Source organism: Cornus florida, unplaced genomic scaffold (assembly GCF_030987335.1).
Source record: "Cornus florida cultivar Cherokee Brave unplaced genomic scaffold, ASM3098733v1 CherokeeBrave_3.0.0_Hap2_Chr10, whole genome shotgun sequence".
Taxonomy (NCBI): domain Eukaryota; kingdom Viridiplantae; phylum Streptophyta; class Magnoliopsida; order Cornales; family Cornaceae; genus Cornus; species Cornus florida.
The window spans coordinates 91142962-91163746 of NW_026775580.1; the positions used below are offsets into that span (position 1 = coordinate 91142962).

General features: G+C 34.8%; 2 protein-coding genes across 2 annotated transcripts; both read right to left on the minus strand.

Annotated features, from left to right (window-relative positions):
• Positions 1–3201: 3201 nt before the first annotated feature.
• Positions 3202–8630, minus strand: LOC132280160 (NAC domain-containing protein 75-like). The gene is made up of 7 exons (XM_059782289.1): positions 8273–8630; positions 7605–7970; positions 7225–7402; positions 6465–7033; positions 5580–5867; positions 5231–5350; positions 3202–3870 (listed from the first exon to the last, which is right to left on the minus strand). Exons 2-7 carry the CDS (start codon positions 7725–7727, stop codon positions 3781–3783), a joined length of 1368 nt encoding a protein of 455 aa, XP_059638272.1. The 5' UTR covers positions 7728–7970; positions 8273–8630; the 3' UTR covers positions 3202–3780.
• Positions 8631–11487: 2857 nt separating this feature from the next.
• LOC132280161 (mitochondrial-processing peptidase subunit alpha-like) lies at positions 11488–19527 on the minus strand. Its single transcript, XM_059782290.1, has 13 exons — positions 19408–19527; positions 18275–18517; positions 17883–18179; positions 17622–17789; positions 17313–17480; positions 17122–17202; positions 16444–16510; positions 16039–16136; positions 14460–14532; positions 14287–14357; positions 14124–14173; positions 12032–12144; positions 11488–11934 (listed from the first exon to the last, which is right to left on the minus strand). The coding sequence occupies exons 1-13, from the start codon at positions 19444–19446 to the stop codon at positions 11882–11884; spliced, it is 1521 nt and encodes a 506-aa protein (XP_059638273.1). The 5' UTR covers positions 19447–19527; the 3' UTR covers positions 11488–11881.
• Positions 19528–20785: the final 1258 nt, after the last annotated feature.

Below are 20785 nucleotides of genomic sequence, written 5' to 3' on the forward strand. Positions count from 1 at the left end.
AGGGGAATGTGATATGAAATTGACAGAAGAAAATAACAATATATCATATTATATTAAGTAGTGCATGGTTCTTCTAATATATATATAAATTGAGGTAAAACTTTTTCTAGTGTATGTATCTAGAAGATATTTTGATATCCATTGTAATTTAAAAGCTATTCAACTTAAAGATGTATTGACTAATTAATGTAATAATTAAAGAGAGAAGATCTATAGCTCTAGTGTAAACTTCCCTTCACATAGTATCTTGAAAGAAGCACGCATGTGACTTCATTTATGTACTTCTATATAAAAATATTCCATGTATATATGAACTTCATACAAATGTTCACAAGAGAGATTACAATTTTTTAAATGAGTATATAATTACAATTTAATGTTGGCATTGAATTTCTTTTTCCCCCTCATCTATCTATATATATATATAGTTCGATATTGCCAGGCAAGAGATGTTGGTCATTTCAAGACTTAAAAAGATTATTCTTGTCCCCTCATTCCTTATTGTCTTTATTCCCCTTCAGAAACTACGATGAAGTTGCCTCACCTCCATGTTGAGTTTTAGCTTTATTTCATGCACGTCCCTTAAAAAGAAAGACACCATGCACGTTACTCTCTCTCATGGTTATACATATCTTCTTCTATTCTAATACAGCACAAAAAGCTAGCATAGGGAATATAATAAAGCAATAAAGAGAGGTCTCATAAGTAACAGAAAACAAATTTTGAGTGACTTAAAATGTGAATTCTGTTACTATATATTATGGTAAGATTCCAAATTGCCAAAAAAGAGATTTTAACCAAGCAAGCCCACCTAATTGCTTCTCTCTCTCCTTTATGCCTGCCACACCCAAACCACACCGGCCAACAATGCATGCACTTCAAGAGTATGGCTGTGGCAACCACTTTGTAGAAAATTTTTTGGACAATCATGTACATGTAGTTTAGCTAAAATCTAACTACCTTTTTCGAGTGCATTCTATCCATGTGGCGATACTCTATTTGTCGGAAGTCCTTCCTATGATGCTCAAGGGAAAAAATTAAAGAGCGACCTAAAATTCGCTTGGTTCAGTTTTCAGTTTTTTGAAAACGGTATAAAAATTTGTTTTATTGAGTGTTTTTTGAAAACAAAGTAAAACAAGTAGTTTGTTTTTAGAGAACGGTTATTCTATAAAAACAATTTTGTAAATTATTGAGAACTGTTTTTAAAAAATTGAATAAATCAAGCCTCACTTCTATGTGAACTGAAATTTTGAAAGATGACGAAGTATCACAGAATACGTTATAGTATATGAGTACTTCAATAGTTGCATCTGCATTGCTATGCATCCTTAATTATGGCCTATGGACCTCCACTAATACCATCTAGCTTTAAGTAATATTTCCTATCACCCTTATAATAGGGAGGTGGGTTCAAGGGCTTTTTGTTTTTCCTATCACCAGGGGCCGAGGCAGGAATTATAGTTTGGGGGGGCTGAACTAAAAAAAAATATAAAAAGGGGGGTCAATCTAGTGCATGAGATTCCTCTCATTACAAACTTGGAGATTGAAGAAGTTGTAAAAAAAAAAAACATTGTTCAAGAATTAAATTTTATTTCACAATTGTTTTTTTTTTTCCACTTTGAAACAAACAGTTAGCAAGCACAAAATAGAAGTGCTTTAATAAGTTATACAAGGAGTTGCTATAGAATTTGTTGTCTAACACGTGACAACCAATATTAGCATTATGTGATTATATTTTTTGATAATGATTTATCACAATATCTTAAATATTTTTGTTTTTACTACTTCTTATGAACTGATTCACAAGGAAGGTTCATGTATTTTTATTATATACGAGGAGACTTTAGAATAATTTTTTCTTCTCTCTCTTGAATTCATATAATAGATATTATACTTGTGTATATATATATGTACATGTAAATAAAACAATGATTTATTGCTATAAACTTCTCCCAACAATGAACTTATATATTTATTTTACCAAATTTAAGCTTTCAAAGTAAGCTAAAAAATTCGAAATATAATTTTATATGAGCTTTTAGGTAACACAAGTTATACTTATTTCAGTGGGACAATAAATAAGTGATTTAAAAATTTTGGGGGGGCCAATTAAAATTTTATATCAATTTTAGAGGTTATAATTAAGGGTATTCATATAACATAATAATTTAAATGGGGGTATAATAAGAATTTGGAAAAAATTTTGTTTGAGGGGGGAGGGGCCATGGCCCCTGCTGGCCCCCCCCTGGCTCCGCCCCTTGGCTGTCACCCTTAAAGTAGGAATGTGTGTGTGTCGTACGTTTCCAATAAATGTATATGTATATGTGTGTATATATATATATATTTAATATTTAGGGCTTACATTAGTATCTTATTATATATGCTTCACAAAGATTTTGATCGGATTAGACTGAAGCTGATATGATTCGAGGATACAATCTAAATGTAACAGATCTATCCTACTTATGATACTAGGGGTCCTCTGGTTGGGACCTAAAACCACAGTTAATTTTAAAATAACAGATGCACACCATTATTGATGGACCATTTCTTAGAATGCTAGCTTATGATACAGAGGAGAAAAGTCACCATCATTACACATATTACGTTATCCATTAGATTGATGACTAACTCTTATCCTTAGAATACTATATTTAATTATTAGGATAAAACATATTGCAATTAATTTCTCTAAACTATGTCTCAATTGTAATTTACTTGAAAGGTTGCAAAGTCGATGGAATGAATTACTTAATATATTTTTCAATCACGTGATTGAATATAGAAAGCTCACTCTCTTAATATTCTTTCAATCATGTGGGTTACCCTCTCTATTATACCAGCAACGTCAACCCCAAATGGTATAACTTCTCCTTCCTCAAAGGAGAGGTGAAGGGTTCGAGTTCCATAATGAATGGGTGAGTGTTCAATGTGATGCAATTTCTGTCCGTAGCTTTTATTCTATTTTCTTGAAAGGAATACGAATAGGGAACCGACATGTCCCGATCACCAATCTTGTGGAGTTCATATCGATGAAATGGGCTAACTTTGAAGCTTTGAACATTTAATATACTATTGAAAAGCCATCAAAAGATTCTTATTTTGCATGCATATGCAGCAAGGCTAAGCCATGTTTATTCTTTAGATTTTTGAAACTATCAAAAGCAATGGAAAAGTGAGGCACCAATTGCATTATAGTAATTCAGTAAACAATTTCATTTCTATAAAGGGAAATCATTTGAACCCTAATACATTTTCTATTCTAAAAAGTGACTACCCACAACACATTTAACAAAGTTTCTGTTGCAATTTGCACACACTCTTTGGTGTTTTTTGCTGTAAAAGAAAAGAAAGAAATAATAATAAAAAAAAATTATACAAACAACTAAAAATAAACAAATAATAAGAATTGTCACATAAAGATGATATTGTAATGATAATGGTGATGATTTTCATGCAGGACGGGATTTGCTTTGGGTCTTCGTTTCTCCTTCTATTTGTCAGCAGAGAGCAGCCTTTCTTGCTTTCTTTTCCTTTCTTTCCTTTCTTTTTCCTTTTCTGTTCTTTTCTTTCCTTTCTTCCCCAACATGAGAGTTGTTGTACAAATGGTTCAGTTGAACCATCATAACTGAGTCGGAGTCAGGTCCACACAAGAAAAGAGCAAAACATAGGGTGGCTTCTTGGCCTCTTGTTGAAAAAAGAAGTTCAAGAAGGCTTCAAGTACTAATGATGATGAGTATGATGTTGTCTGTCTAGGGTTTTGTTTATTCTCTCTCTCTCCTACCCATGATGATCCGGGTTGTCAGGGTCAGGCCAGAAGGTGGAGTATTTCAACCATTCTGCTTCTTGTGGGTTTGTGATGGATGACTCCTGCAATAATAACAACAATTCAAGCATGTGAAATTTGTGGTTAGGGTTTGAACAAAACACCTATTAAACACACAACAGAAAAAACTGCCTATTTCGTCCTTTTCCCTGCAATCAATTTGTTTCTTGCTGTTTTTTCAATATCTTCATGTTTTTTTCTTTCTTTTTGGGTCCACACATAGAAAAAGTTTTTGGGTCACTATCCTTCTTTTCTTTGTAAAAACCTTTCTTTTTATCAATTTGTATTTCAATCTTTTTTTATGTTTAGGAAAAAGGAATCTGTGCATAGCCGGTGCTATAAGTGCACACCTGGTGTTATGCACAGGAAATGGTAGAGATTATCCCGAGATGCCAATCACGCTCGTTGTGAGTGTGAAGCCTCATGTTGCTTCGGGAGATGTTGATATCTTTTAATTACGAGTGTAGACGTGTTTTGAAAATCGTAAATGCAAATAGTGCAAAACTAATAATATCTACATAGATGAGCAGGTAGTTGACAGATGGTGAACAAGCCCATGACTCATGAGTATTAGGTAATGAAAACTTTTAGGATGGGGTAATTGTGACGTCCTACGTCACCAGGATAATAAAACGACTAAGGGACTCAAAAAAACCTACTGAGATTGCACTTATAACCAGAATGTTATTGGTATTATTATTATTATTATAATAATTATTATTCTTGTTACTATTTTCAAAATTGAGACTCATTCACTCAATTTATCCCGTGTAAATTTGAACTCTTGATCTTGGGTTCTAGAAGGTAACATCACTAGGTTATAACTCTCGATTATTAGCAGAAAGTTCCATCAGCATTAGAAAAAGTTTCTGCTCCTGTCATCTTCTTCTTTTCTTTATACTTCTTTTAGAACAACAAAAAAGGTCTTGATTGAAATTCCACAATTGACGGCTTCTGGTTTCACATTTTGTGCTTTCTAATTTGAACATCCTTGGGAAAACTCTAATTTCATGGACACACTTCTTTTGTTTCTCAGTTTTACCTTTCAAATTGATGTTCTAAATACTTAATTTGTACATGGATAACACTGAAAAAAAAAAAAGAAAAAAGAAAAAAGAAGAAGAAACAAAGAAATTTTAAAAAATCTACCCTAACTAATCTCAAGTCTACTTATTATCACAGTTTTGATATCATGTCAAAATCATCAAAATATAAAAATTGAAAAAGAGAAAAGAGATAAAGAGAAAAAGAAAAGGATTCAAATTATTCTCTTTAATTTATGGAGTAGATTTTCCTTTATTTATCCTCCTTAATTTTGTGTTACCTTTTCTTTCTTCCATTCCATGCATGCTATGCTTAATTGATATTATGACACATAAATTTTAGGGTCAAAAGTTCACTCACTTCTTTTATATCATTAGTTGATGTGCAGCCCATTATGAGTTCCTCCAAACCAGATGTAGACCTCCCTCCCATTTTATGATGTTGTTGCTGCTGCTGCTGCTGCTGATGTTGTTGCTGTTGCTGCCGAAAGATATATATATATATAGCCATGCATTTAGAACCAAAACAAAACATAATCATCTATATATGATCACGTATTGTCTGCAAACAAGAATTGAAAAGTAAAAACATAATTATCTTTTTACATCTTAGCTGACACTAAAACATGTACGGAATATGTATACATACACACACAAAGTATTCTATGCACGTATATGAAGAAAATGGGGTACGTGGGTTGTTTGGTTACCTGGAAATTGTCATTTTGGAGCATAATTCCAGAGACATGGAAGGAGTCTTCGTCAAGAATAATGGAGGCGTGATGGAGGGGAGGTGGAGAGATGATGGTGGAGATGGGGTGTGAAGGCCTGCTGATGTGGAAAGCTGTTGTTGCCATCTGATGATGGTGGTGGTGGTGGTGTTTTTGATGTTCGTGGGCCACATGGTGCGGCCTTTGGTGGTGCTCGTGGATGTCACGCCCTTCGCACGTGCCTGTCGCCGGAACCTCCCTTGCAGTTGAAGCCTCTCCTATTCCCACCTGCAACAACAAACCACCCACAAAAACAGTTTGCTTGCGAGCTAGCTAGTCCGTTTTCAAACCCCTTCACTCCTTTTCCTATCTTTTTCTTTTTCTCTTTATCTTTCTTGCATTTAGTTCTCTCTTTCAGTTTGTTTATATATGTGTGTGTGTGTGTGTGTGCACAATATAGTAGTGTAATTTTTTTGGTGGGTGATGACCAAAGTCTGTTTGGGTTAGATGACAGTTATTATCAAGTGAGTTCCAAAGAGTTTTCATGCTGTATATGCAAGCAAGAAATATGAGAATTAAAAGCAACCCTTGAACTTTTTGTTTAATTTTTTCATTCCTTGACCATATGCCAAAATATGGCTCAAATTGGTGTGAAATAAAACTTCATAATATTAAACAACAACATATGTGGCTTATATTTTAACCAAAAAAAAAAAAAAATCATATATGGCTTATCAAAAAAGGGAAATTAAGCAAAATGTACCAACCATAAAGATTGAATTTATCTAAATTGTGTTAAGCTAAGATATTAGAATCAATTAATACTATCAACTTCAATGACCAAAATGTGTCACTCTTATATTAATTAAAGAACAAGCTATATACCTCATCAAAGCTTTTTCTAAACGGGGCAAAGCTAAAATGGTCAGCTTTCAATTGCTGAATGTCCATAGCATTGTAACTTGATATTGCAGCACCGACCGCGGTCGCGGACAGTTCATCTCTCTGGTTGATTAATTCCTTAGAAGAACAGCTGCCACTGCCACTATCTCTTCTGCTATTAGGGTCACTATTTCCTTCGCCGCCGCCGGTGGTAGCGTTCCGGTCAGACCAATTGCATTGCCTAGGTTGAGTCTGATAGAATATCTTTGAAACCACAAGCTCACCTTCTTTCTCTTCTTCATGCTGACCCAAGTGATATTGGTGCATGACCCAGTTGGTTTTTTCGGGTTTTCGGTTCTTTCCAAAGTTTGTGTAGAGGACTAGGATTTTCTTGCACCCTTTCTGCTTGCCATTCGCCATGACGGGCCGGGTCTTGCCGGTCTTGTGCCACCTGGTCTCGCCGCCTTGCAAGTCGCATTCGGTTTGGATTTTTCTCCTCTTTCTTGTACCAGTTGTGTAAGCCTTGGAAGGTCTGTGGAAGAAATGTCTACTCAACCCATCTCTTGTAACTCCTGAAAAAGTAAAGTGAAGTGAAGTGTTGGCAAAATCAAAGTTAGGTTGACTTAGGTGTAACAAACTGTGAAGACAAAAATTTATACAAGTCGTGAAAGTCATAACAAACCCTAATTAACCCATGAATATTTTGAATCATAGAGAGAACATATACGGTGAAACCTACAAATTTAGAGAAAGAGAGAGAGACCTGGAAGTTTTTCTGGATGAGTATAACAAATCCCATCTTCTCCTTCAATAGTAGGGATGAACTCATCTATCAAAGGGTGAGATTTTGAATCTTTAGCTTCTACCTTTGCTTCAAGATGTTCAATCAATTCTTGGTCTGTTGGATCAAATTTCACTCCTGCAGGTAAACCTACCCAGTCCTGAAAAATCAAAATCCAATATTCAAATTCAATGAAAATGAAGACATAATTAAAAAAAAAAAAAAAAAAACCTATAATCTAAATTTGAATTTGATTTTGTTGAAAAGGCAATACTGTCAACAAATATTAAGCTGGATCAACAAAATTAAGAATCAAGAGCTTAAGAATATATATTTAGTAATAATAATGGGTATATACGTACTGGCTTTCCTTCGAGCTTGTGGCCACAACCTGGGCAGTGTTTGGATCCACAGAGTTGATGCTCTTCAAGCTTTGCATCAATGAGATCAGAGCTGCTGATGGAGCCCAACTGACCCTTATTCATGCTTCTTTCTTTCTTTCACTCCAACCCACAAAACTTTCTTTCTATCAACTTATTATTAATTGAAATATATATTCCATAAAACTCTCACTCTATCTGATCATATAATTAAATACCACTAATATATTCTCACATATAGATCCCAATCAACCTCTTTAAAGTTAAAACTTCAATATCAGGCAATACCCTTCTGCAAGACTAGTGCTCATAATTTTGATAGCTAGAGATCTGATCGATGATCTTCTTCTGTCAACCAAACAACAAAAAAAAATTCATGGTTATGTTAAGGTCCATGAAATTTTGAAACTCAAATTTAAAATATTTTAGCTCTTATGATCTGATTTCAAGAGATGCATATCAACAGATATATATATATATAGAGAGAGAGAGAGAACTTAACCCATAATTCTTAGATAAGAACATGAAATTCTGAAAAGATATATATAAACGAGAATACTAATAAGTTCTTAATTAAAACCTTGTATTTTCCATGAAATTTCAATTTCAAAACAAAAAATTGATCAAAACCCAAGGGAGAGATTAATTACCAGAAGAAGAAATATTCTTCCTTAAGAGGAACTGGTAAAGCCAAAGAGAGAGGGAAGAGAAGAGAGGAGAGAAGAGGTGAGGAAACGATTAGAAGGGGAGTGAGAGAGAGAGAGAGAGAGAGAGGGAGAGGGAGAGAGAAAGAAGAAGAAGCTTTGAGAGTAGGGAGAGTTGAGCTATAAAACCTTGGCTTTAACCATGGAAAACACGGAATTCCCTCTCCACTTTAACTGAAGCTAGCCAGTGAGATAAAGGAAAAGGTGTCTCATACCCTATATTCCACCTTTAACTCTCTCTTTGCTAATTTAAGTAGAAGAAGCATATATTTATTTATGTAGACGGTTTTCTGTGTGTGTGTGTGAGAGAGAGAGAGAGAGAGATAGAGAGAGAGAGAGAGAGACCCAGTTGTTGGTGTTTTTCTAAAGGCTCTAAGGCGGCCTCATCTCACCTTTGTTTTGAGTCTGTCTAGCTCTCTCTTGACTACTAAAGCAAAAGCTACGAAACGGCCTACTTCACAGCTGTTACTAAGGGGCATACTCAAAAGCACAGCAACCCATCTGTACTATTATACTTAATTTATTATTTATCCATACCATACCATATATATCAGTATATACTATAATAATACACAAGCACAGTATATAGTTATTTAATGTCTGTAATTTTTTTCATAGGCAAAAAGGTAATATCATTAAAAAAAAAATTGTGAAAAGGACAACTCACAAATGAAACCCAATAAATTCTTCATTTTGGTGATTTGACATGACATAATAGTTAGAGGTGGTGGTGTAGCTAAAATTATGTGAAATTTGTTCAACTAAAAATATAATTAGATGTTTACAGCACTCAAAATTTCTCATATACGGATGAGACTTAGAGAGAGATTATTTGAAAAATACAAGAATAAATATATGATAGGACGATTCACATGGGTTTTGAGTTGGAGTGCTGATCATGATTCTTTTGCCATGAATGTTGCACACAAGAGAGAGAGAGGGTTGCTTGATATGCAAGGCAAATGAGCAGTGTACTTGATGGACCACCACCACTCCTAGCTAATTAAATCTCATGTGTGTGTGTGTGTATCATCATATAAAAATCAACAAAACTTCAACAAGAAGCACCAAATAAATTAGCTCATCTAAAAGCTGAATTCTGGACAAAATTTATTTATTGTCAATATTTGGTTGCTTTTATTTATGTATAGATCAGGTCATTCTATATATATGTTTTCTCTTTTGGCTTTGGACTTGTATGTATTTTCTAATTTGGGGACTAATCATTGTACTTGAGACTATACAAACATTAATGTAGTGTGCACATAAAAAAGAAGTAGGCCGGCCCACTATTATGTGGACCCGACTTGGAGATCTTATATATCCCAAAAGTAATCCCATCAGATGATGGTTAAGCATTCACGTTTATACCATTCCTCCTTTTAAATGGTCAAGAACAAATGATGAAGGGTCCAGAAAACTGTTTGCAGAAACAGATGGACATGATTGCTCAATGCCCATTTGTCTGATATTTTTTTTTTTTTTGTTTTTTTAGTTAAAGGGTAGCCCATTTGTCTGATATTCTTTTCCTTCAATTCTTGAGTATGATTCACAGTAGAGAATATATAATATACTATAGCATAGATAGAAGACCATATATATATATATATATATGTGAAACATCAATTGAATCAAATGGCATGGCCACAAACAATTAACTTGTAGACATTCTTTGATTAGATTTTTCTATTTGTCCAATGGAATGCATGAGAGGATCAAATTGGTTGAGACGATCCCATTGTTGACAATTGACTAATCCCATTGGTGGAACCCACATATCTTAACTTTGTTTTGATTGGTCTGGCTACTCCAAATATTCCATAAAAATGGTATTTTGAGTATTGACTTAGATAAGCATATTTCTACGTCTTTTTTTATTATTATTATTATTATTATTATTATTATTATTCTGAAATGCATATTTTCAGTTTGTATGATAAAGAATGTTGTACCAAATAGTAGTTAAAAAAACATATTTCAGTATTCAAAGCATTTAACAGGGTCTATTATAGCAATGATTATGTATTCAGATGGCATTCAAAAGGAAGTTTTGGAGAAAAATTGACCCATCATATTTGTCATCGTGTGTGGAAGACGTGTTGCTTTACTTTCCTCTGCTAGTAGTTTTGGATTAGGGTAAAATAATATTTGGCCATTTTCCGTATACTTTTTTCCAAGATGTGTCTACAAAGGAACCTCTATATATTAATATGAGAAGCTTAGAAACCACATTTGAAGGCCTCTGGAAACTTAGCATGGCATTTAATGCAATAATGATGCTAAGATACATATATAAGGACAAAACTTTCATGAGACTTGGGCAATGAAAAATTGCTTTATACTTCAGCATATTTGGGCACATGTCATGTGTCATATGACCCGTGTTGTGACAATCTCAAATTGGTTCATTTTCTTGGTAAATCTGGATAGGCATCTTATTAGGTACCATCAACAAGAATCTAGTTCCAGGAACACACACAAACACACACACCATGAAAAAACATAAGAAAATCCAGCCATTTGACCAAGTTGAAAGCAGTAGGTAGCTTAGAAGTTGGGACTAATAGGTTTTGTAATGTGAATTGGGTATGACTCAAGAATAATAAACCCTAGCACGGGAGAAATATCATGTTAGGTTCATCTAATGTTGGACCTTGCTTCTAATTTACTTCATTTTTACATGTTTTGACATTTTGTCAAACCAGTCCATTCTCTTTCCCTGATAATGTGTATATATATATATTTTTTCACCCTCATAATGCATTAATAAGATTAATGCATCAATTTGGGCACCTCTGTTGAACTCGTATCGATTGTCGAGTTTCAATGCATCAACGGTTCACACCAGCAGCAAAATGTCAAAAAAAAGGTTCCATCTCAGATAGAAAAGATTGTATAACTTCCATGGTTATATTCCATGGGTCAGTTGGTGTCGGTGTTTACATTCATGAAATTACAAAAGGTCCTAAGCTTTTCTACCATGAGGGTTGGCCACCTGCCCTAGCTACCAAGGTTTGCTATTTCTCCATGGAGCAATAAAAATTTAAGAACAAGCTTAAGTTTCTTGAAAGGACAAAAAATAAAAAATAAAAAATAAAAATCAGATACATTTTTTGCATATATATTTACAAGTAATGCAAAAACACATTGAGAATCAAAAATTCAAAACAGATGCTTTTCCAGAATAGAGAGCATCTAAATTCCTTCTTAAATTTCCATTGCTATCAGGGTGTAAAGATTTGCATTTGCCCAAAAACTGGACTGAAACATGAATTCGGTGTATATATGGCAAAATGAAACTAGAGAATAGGCAGAAAATATTCAATGATAATGGAAAGTAACAAAAAGTAGGCCTTAAGAAAAGGATAAAAATAAATAAGCTAACTTTGAAAGGGATACAACATATTATTGTTAAACTGGAGAGCATCAAAATTCCTTGTTCTTCTATAGTTATTGGGTGTGAAGACTTGCATTTTCCATAGCTATTGGATGTAAAGGCTTGCATTTGCCCCAAAATTGATGACAAGAAGCAAGGCGTCCGCCCACAATTCATTTTCATTTCAATTGGAGCTTGCCGCTGACTGAATCATAGGTTGGGACAGAAGTAACTGCCAGACATGGTAGACAAGACAAGGAAAGTAAATCAATATGAAATGCTGATGAAATCATAAGCAGGAGTGTTTTCTCATGAAAAGGAGCAATTACCGTCTCCAATAGATGCCATTGTGAGAGGAGAAGAAATAAGCTTTTGTGAAAGGGAAGCAATGTCTTTCAGTCCAACTTCGTCCACCGCCTTCAAGAAGTGCTCCACAGGTTTCCTGAGAATAAGAAATGGGAAACATATGTTTTAGGAAAAAAGAAAACAACAGACTTCTTCATGAACAAAAGGAATTCAGGTACACAAGCAAGATTGAGATTGGCACTAATACCGAAAATCAAATTTACCAAAGGTTATAATGAAACTACATTGTGCCATCCCTGTCATTAGTGAGGAATGAAAGCAGAAGCATCAGTCACATTAGCACTACGATCTAATCATACATTCTTTTGAATTATGTACTATTTTATTAGAGGGAGAGGAACTGATTAACTTCACAAGTGCATATCCACCTTTACTGTAGGTAGGACACACTCACACAACCACTTTTGTCCCTTTGGGACTTGAACCCTCAATTGATCCTGTAAATTTATGGGAATAGTATAAAAATAATAATAATAAAATCCTATGCAACTAGTCTTATTTACACCAGTATATCTAAAAGAATACAATGGCCATATTTCCCAACTATGTAAAAAACACGTAATTCCAATTTTAAACACAAACTCTAACTCTCTCTCTCTCTCTCTCTCTCTATATATATATATATATATATATATAATTACATATATGCATTTTTTTCCTGAATAATTATATATATGTATATTCTTCTAAAAGATCACTTCTTTGTGTCTCACTCAACACGTGTGTGTACATAAGACAACATCTTTGTTTCTCCATCTCTACGAGTATATAGCTATGTTCATTTTAAGAAAAAGATCACTTCTATTTGAATTTAATTATTTCAGGCCGATTACAAACTGATTAAATTGTTTCAGGCAGATTACAAACTGATTCCTAGCTTGAACTAACAAATGCAGGTAATTTTTGCTAGAATTCCATAAGGGTAATTGGTCAAAAATTTAAGAGTTCATGCTTACTCCACAATATCTTCTCAATTCATCCTCTTCTTCCATTAGACATTTTCAGCCCCCTTGTTGTAAATGGTTAACCAATTGAATAGAGTATATGTTTTCTCCATGATATCCTATTAACCCAACCTGTCTTTAGACAATCTCATTGGTAAGAAGAATGCACTTAAAATGTATTTTGTCATAATGTATATAGGGTTGTACTAATCAGATGAAACATCACTTAGCTGAAACTCAAAAAAAAAGAAAGTAATGTTTCCAATTATTTAGTAAGTTCTTCATAAACTTTTGATGAAATGAAACAGAAGAATGGAGGAAACCGTGATCAGATATAGAAAATTTTGAGTAACATAAGAATGATGGTGCAGAAAAGGAAAGTATGGATGCATGATACAATAGAAAGAGAATTTTGAATAGGGTGAAGCAAAAATATATTTATTATGAAGACATAGGAATCTGTTATTCAAAAAATCTCTAGATTCTTCTATGCCCATGCTTTGGAATATAATCAAAAGCCCATACTACATCCTTCGTTTTTGAAATGTAATTTTGATATCCAAATGAAAACTCACAATTTCCTATTGATTTTTATTGTGTCCAACATAATACAATCTGTGATTTATATTATAAAGAACTAGAATATCGGTTCATGATAGGTGATATGTATTTCAATTTGGTAACTACTCGCACAACAAGAATAGGACTCCATTGCCTTGTCATGCTCTCAGAAGAAATTTTAGAAAGGGTTTCTCAGGATTCTTGAAAAAAAAGAAAGTTTGTGTGCTAGATTATAAAAGTCAGCAAAACAAATGGTACGTATCTGTTAACAAAATGGCAGACTCAAAATCCATTTCGGGTCCATATCTCAGTATTTTATTCTCGGTATAAAAGAAGCAGGCCCACAATCAGCATCCTAAACCACAAAAAGTCTTGTTCATATTTTACGTTCAAGACTATCTACCTGGTGCCTACATATAATGACAAAATAAAATACCAGACACTTGCAGACAAAAAATACCAGAGATCACAGTGCATAGATGCATATTGCATTGAAAATGAAATTGATCAGTCACTACAGAGAAATAAACAGCTATTACTCAAGTCATACCTCTCTCCATATGTCAAAATTTGTCTACCAATATCTTCTGATGCAACCATCTGCAAGACACAATTCCCATTATCTAATATGTGATGCAGAAAAAAGAGTGTCCTGAATCCAAAAAAATAAAAATAAATTAGAGCCAACAAAAAAACCAAAATAAATTGCATACTCTGGATTCCAGGTTCATAAGAATGGCAGACTTCGTTGACTGTTTAGCACGATCTAGTTGTACCTGGTCAACTGAAAGGGAAAAGAAAATGGGAAAAAGGAAGAAAAGATGGAATCAGGATTGGGAATGTGGAGGCACGGATAGTGGCAAACGTAACAGGTATGATAGCAAACCTTCCCCGGGTGTAGCAACTGAAATAAGCTCTTTAACTGCTATATCAATGGCATTCGATACAAAATCAGAGCCCTGAATCAAAATTTTTAGCATCCTCAGACTTAGGACGCATAAATGATGCAGACAAAAATATGATTCACAAAGAAGGTATTATATGGCAAAGTAATTGCATGCCCATAATCTTGCCAAGTTAAATACCCGGATTTATATAAATTGTTTAATTCATAATTCTCCAAAGAGAGAAAAATAAATAGGTTGTGAGTGTTTATTATAAAATAGAAGCTCTAGAAATCATCAGTGTGATCTCCATTAATATACCAAATTCAAACAATTAATACCTTCCACACTTTAATGCATATTATGTAAAAATAATAACAATAAAAAACAAAAAGATTTAGTCAATCCCAAAGAGATTTTGCCTTTGGCAAATGCAACACGTTGCTTGTAATTAGGGCTGGCAAAATATACCCAAACCCAATAATTAATGATTATTGGATGAATAGTTTAGTTAAGCGTGTCAGTGATGGGTCAATCACAAAAGCATAGTGTATTTAGCGGGTTATTAGTGGGTTAAGAGTGGGTACCCACTCCCAACACACCAGACATGACCCTTTCCAAAAAAAATAAAAAATTTACTTTACTATCACCCAAATACAACTTCACTCTCTCTCCTTTTCTTTCTTTCCCCTCTTTCCTATTTCTCACTCCTCTGCTTTCTCTCTCTTCGGTCTCTCTCTCTCTCTCCGTTTCTCTCTCTTCTCATTCATAAAATAAATGATAAAACTTCCACCGCAAATCAGTCAAGGCTCCTTTTTTCTAAAACAAAATATTATATATTATTAATATTACTGGCAGTGTAAGAATCTTAACACGCGGCTTTTCGGATATATATATATATATATATATATGGTATGCATTTCCATTTATAGGAATTGTTCTAAAAGCAACACTTTTTTTTTTAACAATTTGTTTCAAAAAATATTCGGGTCATTGGGTTAGGTGTGAGTTGACTCACCTATTTAACACCCAACCCGTTTATGACCCACCATAAATGGGTTGATACCAAGTTACTGACCCACTGACCTGCCCATTCAAAACCCACCCAAGACTGCCCATTCCCCCTCCTCTCTAAGAGAGAGATAACATGGTTTTGTGGACCATCTAGAAATTGAACTCCAATTCTACAGCACCAACATGAGGGAAAAAAGACCAAGGTTGAATAAAGAAGCGTATATGAATTATCTGCTTTTGGAATTTCTTTACAGTGCTTATAAATTAATCTTTTTAGCATTTTGCTTCATCATTCCTCGTTGATTCAAGCATGTGTGGGTCATTGCATTTTCTATAGATGTGATTCATATGTCAAGCAACCCAAGAAGATAATTAGAATGTGGTGTCCATACCTTATACTTTATATTGAAGTGTTAAGAAGCTCACATTGGCAGCATTTTTCAAAAATCATTCAAAATAAATTAATAATGGTGAGTTGATGGTTTCATATGTCAGAGAACTTCTCTTTGTATAAAAGAAAGTACCATATCTATCCAAATTACAACAGGTTCAGAAGAGGTGGCTTACAGTGGTAGCTTGAATTCCGAATATGCCAGTGTTATTGTAAATGCTGTTAAACGCAGAAAATGACTGCACTTGCGGGTACTCATTCAAGACACGGAGATCTGCTCATCATATCAGTGTAAAATTTGAGTCTCAGTCAGAAAAAAGGAGAAAAGTTGTATTCATAAATCTAATTAAGAACCGAAACAAGAATGACAGGACTGAAAAAGAAAAAAGAAAAATGGTTATATGTGAGATCTGATACCAACAAATGATCATAGGTATACCTGCGTACTACTTATGCAATAATGACAAATCATTTTACCTTACTATGATGTAAGTATGCATATACTGAAGCACATTTGTATCTCAAGTTCAGTTATAGACCAAATGGATACCAGTGTGCATATGTATTTATGTACAACTTACATAACCGCGAGTACATTCCTTTTCCAGGACCTCCAGCAGAGAAAGATCCACCTCCTCCCATTAGCATCTACAAGAAATATTGGTTTGTTATTGCATCCAAGCAGAATCAGAATAAGAAGCACTAGCAGGAAAAACGAAGAAGCAAAGACCCAAGAAAGATACGCAATCTTATTGTTAAGAGGGAACTTATCCCACATTGGATCTGGATGGTGAAGGGCTTGAGCATATATGGGAGAGCATGCAACACTACCCAATACCTGAAGCTTTGGGGTCAGAAGGCAAGTATCCGACCCGTTACAAGTGGTATAGTACCAGACCTAGTTCTTGATCCGGTGTATCGCCAAGCACCCACCCGGGTGGAGTAATGGTCTCGATCGTTACGGGGCCCTCCCATTGTTGGGGGAACGGGTAGGCAAGGTGGTCCACAGCAACAAGAGAGTTGCGAGTTCGGGTGGGGGAGAATGTTAGAGGGGGCTTGTCCCACATCGGATCCAGATGGAGAAGGACTTGGGCATATATGGGTGGGTATGTAACACTACCCAACAACTTAAGATTTTGGGTCAGAAGGCAAGCGTACGACCCGTTACACCTATCCACTATCATAATTGTATCTAAGTAAGGAACAAGTACATGGAACAAACAGAATCACTATAGAAACCCAATGATGGGACTAATTACTTGAAGAACAGTCAATGTCACAGCTTCCTTCTCTTTAAGCCAGCCACCAGGAGCTTCAAAGGCAAGAGCAAAATGAGTTTGCTGGCAACACAGAAATATAAGAGAGCCTAGTCAGGAAATCGGAACTAACAATCATAGATGGACATAGAATGTGTAAGAGGAGATTTATATGCAGCATTTTAAATGCATACCCCTGGATCAGTTTGACAGCGATAATCACCACCAACGTACACAGATTTTGGCTCCTCAGGGCGAGGCACACTGGGTAAGTCAGAAAGAAGTGGTTCTGCAATTTTTAACAACTCCTCGTGTTCAATTCCAGAAGCTGCGAGTACCATCCGAGAAGCCGTATAATTTTCCTGAAATTTTCAGAAAAAACAACAGTTTAATCAAAAACACGTAAAAATTTACAAAAGCATAACAAATTAAATGAATTGGGTATTGACACAATTATATTACAAATAGGTATAGAAAATAAATATGAAGTTTTTTAGACTCACAGCAACAAAATACTCCAGCATTGTACTATTCAACCTGTTTATTGCAGACTCTGGGGCCAAAAGAGGATTAGCCAATGCACCAGAAAAGCCAGCAGAGTGAAGTGCCTCGAGCAGCAAGCCTTGAGGATTGTTAGAAGCTTCTCCAATCTCATCCTTCACCTTCTGAAGCTATAGAAGGTAGAATATCACTTCAGTACAAGTATAGCATCTGACATGGCATGACAAAGGGAAGCAGATCAATGAAAAGATGAAAAAATTTACCTGCTCATTGACCTCCCAATCCAGGAACACAGGATTCCTCACACAGTCAACTAGCAGCTCTACCATTTCAGGAACATATGTCTTCAGAGCATCATAGGTGTATCCCATCTGCTCCCGAGAAGCTGAGGCAGTCACATTGCCACCAATTGCCTCAACTTCTCTAACAATGCGCAAGTGACTGCGGTTCATTGTGCTCTTGAAAGCCATTCGTTCCAGGACGTGTGTGGCTCCAAATGTAACTGGCGTCTCATAGATTGAGCCACAATCAACATATAACCCAATTGAGCATGCAGGATTCTGTTCAACCAACCAAATCAACAACTTTGTTAAAAGAGGAACTTATATAATTCAAGAGGAAGGATCAAAGAGAAGAATGTAAGATCCATACGTACAGCAGAAGTTTCTGAGGCTACTTTGACACCATTCGGAAGAGTTGTTATCCTGGTCTTACCCGGTTCAACATGATCAGGAAGTGAAGGTGGCAAGGTAACACCTTTAAGTGGGTAGCTCAGGGAAGGGAGAGTCCTAGAACGTTCCCCCGTGAGCCAACTAAACAAACTATCTGAAGAGGGTGATTTCGTGGCAACAGCAGTCGAAGTTGCAAACCTTGCTAGTACCCTATTGCCCGCAGGGCCCTGTTCTCGTAGTTCAGTATCAGAACAAAAACCATTTCCGCTTATCAGGCTAACCACATATAATACATGAAAATAACATTAACAAATGCTCTACCACACAATTATAGGTTAAGGAAAAATATTAAATGCTAATTTCATCATAACGCCATTTCCGTAAAATTCAATGGCTGTAGTTAGGGTAACTTATCCCTAAGGATATATCCTTCTGAAAAGTTTATACTAGCACCATTCTGCCAAAAAAAACACTACATTTTTCCCATATTACAAGAAACTCTGAACTAGAATACATCCAAATATTTGAACTACTAAAATTATTTTTTCACTTCATTTTGTTGTCGAGTGAAGGGACCAAGACGAAAAGAAAAAAAAGTTTTTGAGTCATATTTTTTAATGAATTGTAATTCTTAAGATGGAAAAAACTTCACCAAGCCAAAATTTTGCATGAGGGGTTGATTTATTGATTTTTCAGGCGAGGAAAAGAGAAGGGAAAAAACTTTTTTTCAAGTTCTTCTCATCTCCAAGTCTCTCCGCAAGCCAGCATTGTTCAAATGCATGATACAACACGTGTCGCGTGTAATTTACCACTAAACTGCGATCAAAATTTAAATTCTTTTGCTTTCCAACATTTTCTGAGCAACCAAAAAGAGTTTTGTTTCACAATGTAAACACTTAACAGAACAAGCACATACAAGTCCACCAACGAGCCTTTTTGCATGATATATCAGCCACCAGAACAAGCACACGCGTATCTATCATACTTCGAACAAATATATAAACTAAACGAACATGCAGTCCCTAGATTAAATCTAGTAAAATTCATATATATATAGACGGATATATAAAAATATATATTTCAAACTAGGGTTACGAAGACTGATATGTTTCCTGACCTTGAGAGCCTTAAGTCGTGAAGCTGCGTTTCTGTACATGGCGATGATCGATCACTGTCGAGAAACCCTAAATGCGAGAGAGAGATTGTTTTAAAGATTGATATATTGGGCCTATTGGGGTCAGAGGAAGCCTAGAAAGGCCAATGAGTTTCCCCAGAAAAAAGGACTCCGTTCTGTTGAGTTGGGCCTATTGGGGTTTAATTAGAGGAGGCCCACAGACAGTGACCCATACACTTGCGGAGAGTTATTACCATGGGGCCTCACGGCGAGTGGAAAAAAAAAAATTCAATGACAATCAGTTTGAATTAGATTATGGGCTTCAGTTTAATAAAAATAGTTTTCAAAAAGTTAGGCCCTGTTTAGGACGTGGTATGTTATTGTTTTGGGTATTTTGGTTTTGCATTTTGGGCCCATATCAGTTTGGGACGGATTGATGTGGCATTTTTTTGTTTTTTCTCGGTTGACGTGGTATTGAACAGTAAGTACAAAATAATGAAAATTATACTACCAAATTGATAATATTGTTATATTTTGACACTCTAGCGGAAATAACAGGTCCAATCGAATATCAAACTTATATCATATCACTGTAGCAGTGGTGACATCAGCTATATAAAATACTGTAAAATTATCTGAAAATTTAAAAATTGAATCAAACTGGTCCTAGCCTGGGAATAATTGTTGTATATCGCCTAGTTAACAATTTTTTTGAAAAAAAAAAAACACTTCAATCAAATTCAAATTTTAATTTATTATAAATATCCACACGCTCATATTCACGCACAAAAATATTAGACATGCACTGAATGTTTGATAGATTGGAATGATTAATATGGATTTATTTTTTTTTTTTCCTTTTTATTTTAGGATTATGACGAGGGCGTCTCACTCAAGCTCATCATAGCTTTTTTTTTTTTTTTTTTTCTTTATAGTGTATTTATTTAATTATTAATTTTAATTATAGAAGCATAATGACATAACACAAAGGTTTTTTTTTTTTTTTTTCCTGTTTAAAATATGGAGATTCAAAAGAAAGTTCATATTGGTCCCAATTCAGCCATTCAATTGTTCCATAAGTATTAAAATTGATGTTTTTAACAATAAACTTATTTTCTTAAGAAATAATTATAAATTCACGAGTGAGTATGTTAGGATTCGGACTGGCTCCTGCGTAGATATCTTCTGCCTTTGCATACTCTCCATGTTTGTTGCTTTCAAAACAGACAAGTGCTAACAACTTATTTTCATGAAATGTAACGTTATAGCAATATACACATTATACAAGTGTTATAGCAGGTTCCAAATCGTAAAGTTGAAGATAAAAAGAACAATAGCAGGTGGATGGAATGATTCAACAAGCCAAAGAATAAGAACAGTT